Below are 12,830 nucleotides of genomic sequence, written 5' to 3' on the forward strand. Positions count from 1 at the left end.
GCACAGCTCCACTCAGGGGCTAGACTGGGTTCCTGCAAAGATCTCTGCTCATTGTGGTGGTCCACCCCCTATTGAGCTTCAGGGCTCTCCTTTTATACTTCCTGTCCCACCCCAGGACTTCCAGTGCTGGGTCGGGGCAGATTCAGCTCTGCCCACCAGGAGGACTATAGTGGTCCCTCGCTCTCCAGTTTGGAGGGAGACCATTCTGCCTCACTACATGCACAAAAGAGTCAAGAGTGAGAAATATGTACAGCTAGCTTTTTGACCTCTGATTTCATTCAAGTGAGATTTTTAATTTGAAAAAAAACCCAAACATCTCAACATAAGACCTGTGTCGATAATGTGTCAACCATGTTTTGCCTTCCATTACTAGTTCTTGTAAGGTGTCAGAGCTGTCTCCTTATTTCCTCCTGTCAAAAATATTTGATGGTTGCAAGATGTGCAGAACAAAAGCGATCTACGGTTGCATCAAGCTTGTGCATTTATTAGTGGCTTATTAAGAAATAATTTATTGTTACTGGGTAAACAGGAGTAACAAATTAGTAAAAAAAAAGTTTTTACACAAATAGTTTTATTACAAATTTGATTTTTTTAAGAAATACACATTTAAGAAATTACATAAAAGGCCTTGGCATTCTCAAAAATATTTTGGTATTTGCATGGTTATAGTCTATAAAATAGTTTTAGACACAGCTGTGCTCAAACATCAGAATATTTGCATAGAGATCCAATAGAACTATTTCTTTGAACACTTCAAAAAACTTTTTAGGGGGAATATTAACAAAATTAAGGCCTTTTAAATTTGAAAATCAAGTCATTCAGTGTGTGATTAGTTTTTAAAACCCTGAAAATATTAAATACAGAATAAACACTGTAAGCTCAAAGCACGTTTGACTATAATAAACACAAATAGTCATTAACCTGGGTTCATTCTCTGCAATTTACAGTTAGGTATTGAAATGAGCGAAAGAAAACAGATTTTTCACATTAAGTATTTTGGCATTTAACATCTAATTTATGACACTGTATTGAAAAAGAGGAAAAATTATGTAAGCTTCTTTTTGAAATTGTAGCAAACTCAAAGCTTGATTTGCCTAATTGTTGATACCTATATAAATTACTAATATATATATATATATTTTTTTTTCCTAACCACAATTGGACCATTCTTTATTCCACAGGAAAATTTGTTCCACTGCATGAAGAAGCTGCATAGTACCAAACATAGCAGAAACACTTAATTGCCCATTTGTGAAACTAGTTTGGCAAACCCTTCCTTTGGAGCCTAGTCCCACTGAAACCAATAGGACTAGGGTGGAAGTAAGCACTACAAATAGAAAAGCAAGCTAGATGGCACCCTATGTTTTGAAAATATGGATACATAATCTGTAATCACAAAACTCTTCTTTATATTAGTATTACTTTGTACAGGAACAATAAGTACATACCTAAGAGTCTGGAATTTTGAGATAGCTAGACAATGGTAATAGCATACGTATCTGGGTAGGAGAAATGAATCTAAATATATAGTACAAGAAAGGGGAGTCAAAAGTAAGGCACAACAACATACTTCCTAGCACCTTTGAATTTTTCTGCATGAACTCTGGCTTTTTTATACTGTCAGTGCATTGCATTTACATAAACATTTCTTTTACCAAAAGTGCCATTTGGTATTTGAAGCTTATCTTTGTTGTCTCTTTTCTTCTTCAGCAAGTACAGAGCCAGTAAAGCAGTGTGTGTTAGTTATGCAAGTTCCTATAAGGCACTTTACTGTTTTCTTATTGGACAACAATGAGGTACATATGATATACATCTAAGCTTCATTGCAGTTAAACAAATAGCACCATATTGTGACATTAGTTGAAATTCAAATGTCATTATGTTCTTCTCATACAGACTTGACAACGGCTAACGTTTGAGCGCAAGTCCCCTGCTTTCAGAGTTGAAGGAGTAGGTTTCCTATGAAAAAAATGGACAACCATCAATAACTGCTAATACAAAAATATAAGTTTGTAAGTTTATTGTTAACTTGGCAGGGGGGAATGACTATATACGAAGTGTTGTCAAAATGAACAAAACAAACTGAAAAAGATCTGTCTCTCTAAACTCTTTAGTTATAAGAAATTATTAAAAACAAAAGTGGGTAAAATATTTTCAGACAGAAGTGTGATTTTTTTTATTGACTATGTGCCTTTAATAATCCGGACCTCAAGCCTGCAATTCAAATGAGGTAAGGTTGCAGGATTGGTCCCCTACCCAAGGATGTATGATGTACAAACCAGGACTGTTTCTGTGGTGTTCATAAAGAGAAAGGGATGCCAAGCTTTACAGTTCTCTCCTTGTGAGGGACATAAGGAATAAAGTAACTATGATGCTCATTCTTCTCTCTTTTTCTCTGAGTAGCCTTCCTTGTACTAAAGAGCGATATTTATTCTTGGGTAGCGGCTAGCACAAGGCTTTGCATCACTTAATTCCTCAATTTAGAGCCTAAATAGTACAGAAGTTGTGCATAGGCCCATCTGCACAGGGTGAAGCTCATGGGTGAATGATAAATAATTGTTCAAGCTCATTCAGTTCTCCGCCTCTCTGAGTATGTATACCCTGCAATTAGACACCCATGGCTGGCCCATGCCAGCTGACTCGGGCTCACAGGGCTCAGGCTAAGAGTCTGTTTAACTATGGTGTAGATGTTTGGGCTTGGGCTGCAGCCCAAACTCTGGGACCCTCTCATCTCACAGTATCCTAGAGCCTGGGCTCCAGCCCGAGCCTGAACGTCTACACCACCGTTCACGTATCCGGGCAGAGTTCCTCTGGGCGGCGTCCACTGGCTCCCTTGACGCCTTTGAGGAGCAGTGGGCGCTGTCCGGGGTTCTCTGCTCGGTGTCCCCGTCTGGTTCTCTTCTTTTGACCCTTTGACCACACTCCTGTCCCTGTTTTTACATTAGTTGTCCCCCGTAATTATTTGAGTTCCAGGTCCTGTGGATCCTCCCCTTAGGCTGGGGGAAGATTCTTTAGCAGTGGGCGGGCTTACGCCCGCCCACTTCCCGGAACCCAATAGGTACACCACCGTTAAATACCCTATTAGCCCAAGCCCTGCGAGTCCAAGTCAGCTGGCACAGGCAAGCCACAGGTTTTTATTTGCAATGCACACATACCCTTTCCGAGGAGATGTCAACAGCTGTGCTAGTTTGCAGTGCTTCTGTTATGAGCTAATATCCACTAGGGATGAGATTATGCTCTGGGATAATTTCTATCAAGATGTCAGTGTATCCCAATTACGACTGAAATCACACAAGTGAAACACAGGTGTGGTGGAGGTACAAACACTCTTAGGTCATCCTAAAAGGAATACTGTAAATAGATTTCATTTGGTATATCTTAATCCAAATAGACTACCAATAGCTGTTCATCTTTCAAGCTTAATCTAGAACAATTCTAGTGTTACTTTAAAGTAAGTTTCACACTGTTGCTTTTACAGATGTATAGTGAGCCGTGAATATGGATTTTAGAAAGAAAAATCAATGATAACTTACTTGAACATCTCATTTCTCTCTATAGTGGCAAGCCAAAAGCTGTAAGCATTTGCATAATAGTTACAAGTTCCACGACCATGGCATTCTATGAAGGGAGCACTGCGGAACTCCTCTAGACAGGAACCTGGAGATGCCAGAGCTTGTCCGGAACCCTCAGCACCAGCGCTGGTATGCTGGGAAAATGCAAGTAAATCAACCAGATTAGAAATATCTAAATCTTTAGGCCTGGTCTACACTGGAGGGGGGCGGGGATCGATCTAAGTTACACAACTTCAGCTACGTGAATAACGGAGCTGAAATCAACATACTTAGATCTACTTACCGCGGTATCTTCACTGCGGTAAGTCAACATCTGACACTCTCCCATCAACTCCGCCTGCGCCTCTTGCCCTGATGGAGTACCGGAGTCGACGGGAGAGCGCTCGGTAGTCGATTTATCGTGTCTAGACTAGACGCGATAAAGCGACCTCTGCTGGATTGATCGCTACCCGTCGATCCAGCAGGTAATGTAGACAAGCCCTTAGTGACAGTAGGTTGTAACTCTTTTAAACAAATACTTTGCCATATGCATTTCCTCCCCTCTTTTCAGTAATGTGGTGGAGAACCTGCTGCTGCTCTTCCCTCCTGCTTTGGGATAATGGGTGGCCAGTTGGGAGCAATGGGAGTCGGGGAAAAATGGGAGGAATGGGTCCCAGGGAGAGGGTATCTTGGGCCCTGGGAGGAGCATGGTGGTGAAGGCAATCAGGGAGAGTATCTTGGAATCCACTGGTGATAGGGCCCACAGAACTGAATTGCCTTGCGTTACCAGAGACTGTGTCAGATAAAGTTTGGTACTGAAGCACACCAGAGACTGCTCAAAAGATCAAAAATTCAGTTAGGCAAAGGTCCTATTCATGGAGAGATCAGGAAGAGCAGAGGCAGTGGCTCTATATTGCTCTGTGAAGGTGCTGCAACCCTGAACTGGAGGGACAATAGGAAGGTCTGTTAATTTCTATGTTCATTTAGTCCTTGGCATTTGTGCTGAAGCTGTAAACAAGGGAATGACAGTGTGTTTTGTGAGAGGAATTACTTTGCTAGAAACTAGAGAGTGAATTGTTACTAAATTATTCTCTCACATTAACTAAATAGCCAACACGTTTCTAAAGTCACCAAAAGAGCAGAGACCTTGTCCTCTGACCCTTGTTTCCCTGCAATGGCACAGACAGACAGTACCTTTCTAAAGGCAGGAATACATCAAACACCAGCATAAATTATTTTTCTGATCCAGGTGACATCCTGGTGCACTTACCATTACAAAGGAGTAACCAATCCAAAGCGACATCCAGCCTTCTGGGCACAATGGTATTTGAACTGTTTGGCTGTGAACTGCAATTACCATGGCAGGAGCCTCACACACAGAGCATCTATAAAGAACATGACAGCAAGGAACTCAATGTACTTGGAATAGTAACATTTATTTCCTCTTTTCGGGAGTTATTTGCACAGCAAGTTCAGAATTTACAAGACCAACCAGTTAAGCATTGGAGTCACTAATCCTACTAGTCTTCACTGGATAAAGGAAAGGAAGGACCTTATTATTATAAACTGAATAGTTCAATACATTTACCCTTTTTTCTCTTTTAAATTTTAAATTTCAACAGCCAGCATATGTGCAATGTTATTAACACTGAAGGGAAAATGGCTAAAGAACTAGAAGAAGGTCTGGTGAGACCAGGAGTAAATAGGAGCAACACATTGCTTTAGCTACAGACTTATATGACTTCTGGAGAGAACACCAGCACTTCTTTGAGGAACTGAAGACTTCTTGGGAAGGCCAGTGAAACATGTACAGAGGAGGGTTCCATATGTATTCCCTTTAAAGATGACTTTTGTTTATGTCTGGGGTCCTTATCGCTGAATAAAGGACAACTTAGCCAACCAACTGGAACACTGGGCTTAAGAAACCAACATTCTGAGAGGTTTACAAACAAAGATGCTTTTAGTTCAGGTATGTAGATTCTACTTCTGACCTGCTGGCTCCCAAAATAAGCAGGAGGCTCAGGCTCACTAACTCCTCGGTGGGTGTCTCTCTCTCTTTGCTAAGACTGCCAAACAAAGTACTAATAAATGCCAGTTATGATGCAAATGATAATCATATGGGCTCCTGCTAATTACGAATTTGACTGGGACCACGAATTCCTTCCTTGCAGCATAGCCCTAAAAATAGCCACTTTTAATTAGCACTGGCCCTTTTGGTTCAAACCAGACACCTAAGATGAACAGCTTTGGATTGCATTATCAGAGCAACAGAGAAATTAAGTATAACAAGCAGGAGTAAGCTGGGTTCTGTTAAATCCACAAAAGCAAAGAAATTCAGAGTGAAGGCATCTACATTTGACATAAAAGGATTCACACACTGCTTAGAACTCCAGCACAAAAACTACATGGTTATTTTAAGAAGCACAGCAATGAAAGAGGAAAAAATAGAATGTAAAAGGCGCCTGGTACTAGCTTTGCTTCAAGAGATTTCTGGTGCATCAATGAATGACTTTGGGACAAAGGAAGTCTCTTGAACCAGGGCAGGCAAGTGACACTTCTACATCTTTTCAATTTTTTGATGCAGGATGATGGTGGTTGAACAGTCTCAAATAATAAAAGAAACTGTCAGACTATGAAGATAGCCTTCTGCTTTGAGATTACAGTGGCATGCACAGATACAAAAGAACATATTAAAATAATTTCACTCTACACCACCTTTCCATGGCAACTCTTGGCATAGTAGATTCTTTTAGAATCCAGGGTTCAAGGGAAAGCTGTTCTATATGCATAGGCTAGTGGGCAGTTTAAGGGCAAATTTCAACAGCGGTCTCTTTGTTCAAGATTTTCAAGAGTGACTCAAGGGATTTTGGGTACCTTACATGAACAAGTTAATGGGGCTTAGTTTTCAGAGGGTGGGCACTCACCATTTTCTAAAAATTAGATCCTTTTTAGGCATCTCCAGTAGGGCACAAAAAAAGGCAGACAACCCAAATCTCTACTCCTTTTTTTTTAATCTTGGCCAAAATCTGTACAATCAAATTTTGAGGCATTTTGGGTGTCAAAAAACTGGGAATTAAGTACAGAAGTAATATTTGCATAAGTTGGGTCCAACTACACAATTTACACATAAAACTCCAAGTCTGGGAACACACAAAGTTGTGTTGCCATGCAGAAGGAGTGATATTTCATTCTTATGAATCCTTTTTAAAAATTGGCCCTTAGCTTGTTCATGTTATATGAGAAACAAACCGCCATATTAAGTACTCTGATACACTGGATACCTACAATGGGGGATGTTACCTTAGAATTGTCTGGATAGCTAATATACATAGACAAATGTGTCATGCTCCAACCCTCGGAAAGCCCACCAGAGCAATTTCCACTCCCACTCATCTCCATGGTAGGGAGAGAGCACAGGAGTTGTTAGGGTGTCTACACAGCAGCTGGGAGGATGTTTCCCAATGCGGATGCTAGCGCTGTTTGAGCTAGCATACTAAAAACTGCTGTATGGATGCAGTAGCATAAGTGGTTGGTTGAACTAGTTGCCTGAGTTAAATCCCACCTAACCTCCTGGGTAGTTGGACAGCTAGCCCGAGCTGCTGCCCATGACATTGTAGCCACACTGCTATTTTTAGCATGCTAGCTTGAGCAGAGCTAGCATGTGTCTGTCCATCCAAGCTGGGAAGCATCCTCCCAGCTGCTGCATAGGCATAACCTCACACTCTAGGACAGGGGTCGGCAACCTTTCAGAAGTGGTGTGCTGAGTCTTCATTTATTCACTCTGATTTAAGGTTTTGCGTGCCAGTAATACATTGTAATGTTTTTAGAAGGTCTCATTCTATAAGTCTATAATATATAACTAAACTATTGTTGTATGTAAAGTAATAAAATGTTTAAGAAGCTTCATTTAAAATTAAATTAAAATGCAGAGCCCCCCGGACCGATGGCCAGGACCCGGGCAGCATGAGTGCCACTGAAAATCAGCTCACGTGCCAGTTGCCGACCCCTGCTCTAGGATCAAGATGGCCTATAAAGGCCCTGCCTGACCCCTGCGTGTCATGATTATCAATTTAGTAAGATGTTGGAGCTCCTTTGTCAGATCCTAATTAAATCAGAATGGTGCAGCCCACTAAGTTCATGTGATCTCTTCTGCCTTAAGCCTTGTGCATGTTACATCAGGGCACAGTTTATGCTAGTAAATTAAAAAAAAAAATGGGACCAAATCCACAGCTGATATAAACTGGTGCAGCTCAAATGAGCTCAATGCAATTACATCAGTTTACACCAGCTGAGGAGTCAGTTCTACAAATAGTAAATGATTGCTTTACAGTACTACACCGGGTTCCTTTGCAATACTGTTTGCTTTAAACTAATCCTAGTTGTATTCAAGCACCAAAGCAATGTCCAAAACAATGCAGCATATTGCATGATAGTTAAAACAGACATTGATATATTTTCAAAAGATATTAAGCCACAAAGTGCTTCTAATTAGAGCTGAGTATAAAAACAGAAATTATTTTTCCCCTTGGAATTTTGAATAAAAATCAAAATTTCTGTTTAATTCAAAATTTCCTGTTATATTTGTTCAATGAATTTATTCAAAATAAATATTTTTGTTTCATATGAATCTAAATAACCATTTTTTGGCTTGGGATCTCTTCACTTTTTCCAGTGGAAAAAGTGTGGAGACTCAAAATATTTTCATTTTAATTCAAATCAATATGGAAAAATTTCAATCATTTAATCAAAAATAAAATCAGGATAGTCTGAGTGATATGAAAAAAGTTTGATGAAAATTTTTTGACCAGCTCTATTTTTAATAGGTCTTCTGCATATTCATAACCAATGCAGCAAGAGCAATACTCACCTACTGATGAATGGCCTGATATTGTCACCAGTGATAGGTGCCATACTCATTGGCATGGGTTCAGGAGTAGACAGCCAGTAGGAATAGTCATTCCTTGATGCAAAGTTGCATACATTATTGATGTTGCAGAACAAGAATGGCATAGTGCTAAATTTACGAAGACAGCTCCCTGCTGTGCCTGAAAGTGTAATAAAAAGGTTAATGTGTAAAACTCTGTTTGAGTGAATATTTGGCAACGGCATATTTTAATCAATGCAATTTTGATGACAGTGCACAATGTTTAAAGTGCTAACATGGCAACCCTGACTCTGAAACTCACTTCCCGGCTCGCTCCAGCAGGATGGTGAGAGCATAAGGGAGGTTCTGATATCAGTCTGAGAGGGGAGGGCTAGCTTGTTTTGCTCCTGTATAAATCCCAATGGCAGACCACAATCAGACTTTAAAATAATTTTTTCCCCTCAGCTCCATGGTAGTCAAGTTTATATAATGGTTGCCTCTAGAATTGTATATTTGTTTATCAGATGCCAAAAGATACATTAAAGCAACAATAAGATCACAAACTTAAATATAAAAAGTCAGGGAATGCAAAACTTAAGGGCTTTTCAGTAACACCAATACATTTACATTAAACAAAGATGATATTTTTGATTACTAGCTAGTAATTACCCAAACTAGCAATCAAATACATTATACATGTGCAATACCTTGAATGCCTGAGGTTCTCTGATCAAAGAAGTCATTGTCTCCTTGTAGTCAGCTGACCCATACCCTGGGCTCGGCTGTAGTTTCATTGAGTCTCTTGCCCCTAGGTCCCCTATGGGCAGGGCTTAAATTCTCATGGAGTATTTTTCTGGGACCCCCAGGCCCCTCCACCTAGGGTGACCAGATGTCCCGATTTTATAGGGACAGTCCCGATATTTGGGGCTTTTTCTTACATAGACTCCTATTACCCCCCACCCCCGTCCCGATTTTTCACACTTGCTGTCTGGTCACCCTACCTCCACCCTCAACTTGCTATAAAAATTCCAGGGAAGTTGAAAATATTTACTGGAGCTCTGCTCTGGACAGCTCTGGCTGAATTTAAGCCCTGCCTATGGGAGCCCCACTTATGGGCAATCTCACTATTCCCAGCACGTGTTCAGCTCACTGCCGGGGTCTTTTCAGAGTCCAACTACAGTTCACTTGTCTCTATAATCCCAGGAGGTGCTTTCCAGGTCCTGCCACAGGTCACTGATGGGAAGCAGACCTTCAGGGCCCTTGTCGGTAATAAGCTTGTAATGTCAATCTTCCTCTGCCGAAAGCTGAAGGTGTGGGGAGTCGGGGGGAAGGAAAGGCTGGCCACTGCCTCAGACTGAGCTCCCCTTGCTACTAGAGCTCACTAGCAGTCCCTAGCAGCATTCCTGCTACCAGGCAAATTTCCCCCCTTTTCTGTGGCTTGTTTCACCTTTTTAAGCTCTCCTTCTCCAGGTGGAGCATGTTCTGCAGGTGCACCTAAGCCTTTCTACCAGTGGGATGGGGGTATGTCCCATCATGCTCCTCAGGGCATGTTTGTGCAATCTGGAAAAGGGTAAACCACTATAATAGCTATAAGTTAGTATGATTATTATGCAGTCTGTGCTCTACATAGTGTAGTATGAGCCTACGAATAAGATAAATATTTGTTTCGTCTGTAATGAAATTAAGCTGCATTACACACTCATCAGTAATGCATGCTAACATCTTATTTGATTTGATTTATTTTATTATTTCTTACCCAAATCCTGACCATGTGCCCTTTCATTGCCTTGTACGTAAAGTAAGGAGTAGCCATAGTACATCAGTTTAGTTCCAGATGGACATTCTGGTTCTTCAATGGTTTGGCTGTGTCTGGTAACAAGGAAGCCATGAGCGACAGATGGTGTGCCTGGCGGGCCCATAGCACCTGGTAAACCCTCAGGGCCTTGTGGACCTCTGGCTCCTCGCGGACCTACAAGACAGAAAGTCACATTTACCTCTTTTTTATTTCTAGAAGTGTCAATAGAGAGAATCCAATCTGAGCCATCAATTGTATATTTATTCTCAATGTACACAGCTACTGTATTATCGCACTTGGTTGAGCAGACTGCACACAGTGTCAATGATAACAATTTTAAATGATCAGGAAACCAATGATTATGCCTTATGTATTTGCACAGTGTTTTGTATTTAACCTTGCACTAGACTTAAACGTTTTATCTGGGGAGAAAAATTACTCTGCAGTGTTCAGAACTACTTTACTTTAATTTCTTAAACTCTAACACATAAAGGAAAATAATTTAGACAATGGAAGTAAATGAAACCAAAGTACTTTGAATGATTATTAAATGTCTCTAAAAATGCCTACAGAGAAAGTGTGCCAACTTCTGATGGAGCTGAAATTAAAGCAAGTAAAGGGAACTAGAGAATTGCTGCTTGCCAGGCAATCACTGTTAAGAATTTGAACTGTCTGAAATTACAACACATATTAAATGAAAAAACAAAACAAAAAAAAATTGAATGCAACATTAAGACTGGGGAAAATAAGCACTCAGACATCAGCAAGTTCTGTAAAGGAAAGATTTCTCTGCACGGTTAAAGTGCCCATTTTGTTCATCCATGTTGTTTACAATATACATAATACATGGAAGTTTACATTTTCTGAGGTTAGAAGGACCTGAAGATACTAGCAGGCAGATTGTAATTGGGAGTGTGTACGTGGGGGGAAGAGTAGGAGGGTGGATGGAGCCTTTTCCTGTGCCAGCCCTGTGCAAGGACCAGGGGAAAAATACAGCTTCTGTGCTTAAGGATTCACAGAGACGCTTAAGGGACGATCATCACCTCAACGGGAGCAGGAAAGTGGGCCTCTTCCCCAGGCCTGCCTCTGCCCCAGCCAATATTATGGGCTAGGTGCACTGGAAAAGCAGGCTGCACAGTCCTAAAGGATTTGATTTGATTAAGATTGCAAGATCTCCAGGCTTTGTCAGCGGTACTTGTAAGATGCTTGACCCATAGCTATAGTGAAGCATCCATTCAAATATGTCCTCTGATGTTTTTCAAAAGTTCAGGTCCTGTGGATTTCTAAGCTTTAGAGGAATAGAGCTACAGAGGTCTCATGTGTTGTGGGGCCTGTCAAATCCTTAGTGAAGAACTAGTTTGCTGGCAGATCTTACAAGCCACAACTTCTGATTGTGTTAATTGTCTGCCACATTTCCCAGCACAATTTCTTTGTTGCTTCATTCAAACAAATTGACCAAGTTTCCAAGGAATGCAGCCTCCACAAGTTGCTAGCACCACCTCCTTTTGCATCTATTCAGCCTCTGCAATTAACAAATTTTGGGAATGGTATGAGTCGCTACTAAAAAGTACAGAGCTAAATTGCTTGCTGCACTTACAATTCATGGGCACCACATCTATCTTTAAGGGCATGTTTCTGATCTCTCATCAATGTAAATAAAATCAATGAAGTTATACTAGTAACCTTAGGCTCTGACCGGTGCCTACTGAAGTAAAAAAAACACCACACTCTTATTGACTTCAGTGGTTGCTGGTCAGACCTATGTGCACTGACAGAATGTTCTTCTATGCATCTGGAATCCTGCATTTTCAAGTATTTGTAATTTTATGTATTTTTTTTCAAATGTAGCAAAGCACACACTGTACACTATAGCCTAATCAGTCATCAAATCTAAAAGTTCATCTATTTTTGAGTAAGCCCCAGGGGATAAGAAAGATGGTTCTATTTTATTTATTTTTAAAATGGAAAATGTTTTTTTATGCTCTCATGATTCAAATGGCTGAAGGGATTTTGTCTAAATTTTCCCAAACTATTCCTCTGTGGGCAGATACCTATCTCATAGAACTGGAAGGGACCTTGAAAGGTCATTGAGTCCAGTCCCCTGCTTTCACCAGGACCAGTTGGTGCTTGGGGCGGCATTCTGCCCAATCCTAGGGCGGCACAGCCGGGTTTTTTTGTTCCGCTCCGGCTGCCCCGTTTTTTTTTTGCTTGGGGCGGCCAAAAAGCCAGAGCCAGCCCTGGCTTTCACTAGCAGGACCAAGTAGTGTCCCTAACAGATTTTTTTATTTTTTTTTTTGCCCCAGATCCCTAAATGGCCACCTCAAGGACTGAACTAACAAGTCTGGGTTTAGCAAGCCAATGCTCAAACCACTGAGCTATCCCTCCCCCAAAGATCATAGAATATCAGGGTTGGAAGGGACCTCAGAAAGTCATTGAGTCCAACCCCCTGCTCAAAGCAGGTCTAATCCCCAAACAGATTTTTGCCCCAGATTCCTAAATGGCCCCCCTCAAGGATTGAGCTCACAACCCTGGCTTTAACAGGCCAATGCTCAAACCACTGCTCTATCCTGCCAAGCATAAAAGTTCAACCCCAAAACTTCAGAAAGTTACAGGAGTGTGA

The 12,830-nt window shown here is 41.0% G+C and overlaps 1 protein-coding gene across 1 annotated transcript in view; it reads right to left on the minus strand.

Moving 5' to 3' along the window:
- Positions 1–544: 544 nt before the first annotated feature.
- Positions 545–12,830, minus strand: part of COL4A1 (collagen type IV alpha 1 chain) — a 216,773-nt gene continuing 204,487 nt past the window's right edge. The window contains exons 48-52 of the mRNA XM_054013205.1: positions 10,172–10,384; positions 8,419–8,596; positions 4,822–4,936; positions 3,534–3,706; positions 545–1,959 (exon numbers count right to left, since the gene is read on the minus strand). Of these exons, the coding sequence (XP_053869180.1) occupies positions 1,878–1,959; positions 3,534–3,706; positions 4,822–4,936; positions 8,419–8,596; positions 10,172–10,384 (761 nt within the window). The 3' untranslated portion in view covers positions 545–1,877. The remainder of the gene's footprint in view (positions 1,960–3,533; positions 3,707–4,821; positions 4,937–8,418; positions 8,597–10,171; positions 10,385–12,830) is intronic.

The sequence above is a fragment of the Malaclemys terrapin genome, chromosome 1 (genome assembly GCF_027887155.1).
Source record: "Malaclemys terrapin pileata isolate rMalTer1 chromosome 1, rMalTer1.hap1, whole genome shotgun sequence".
Taxonomy (NCBI): domain Eukaryota; kingdom Metazoa; phylum Chordata; order Testudines; family Emydidae; genus Malaclemys; species Malaclemys terrapin.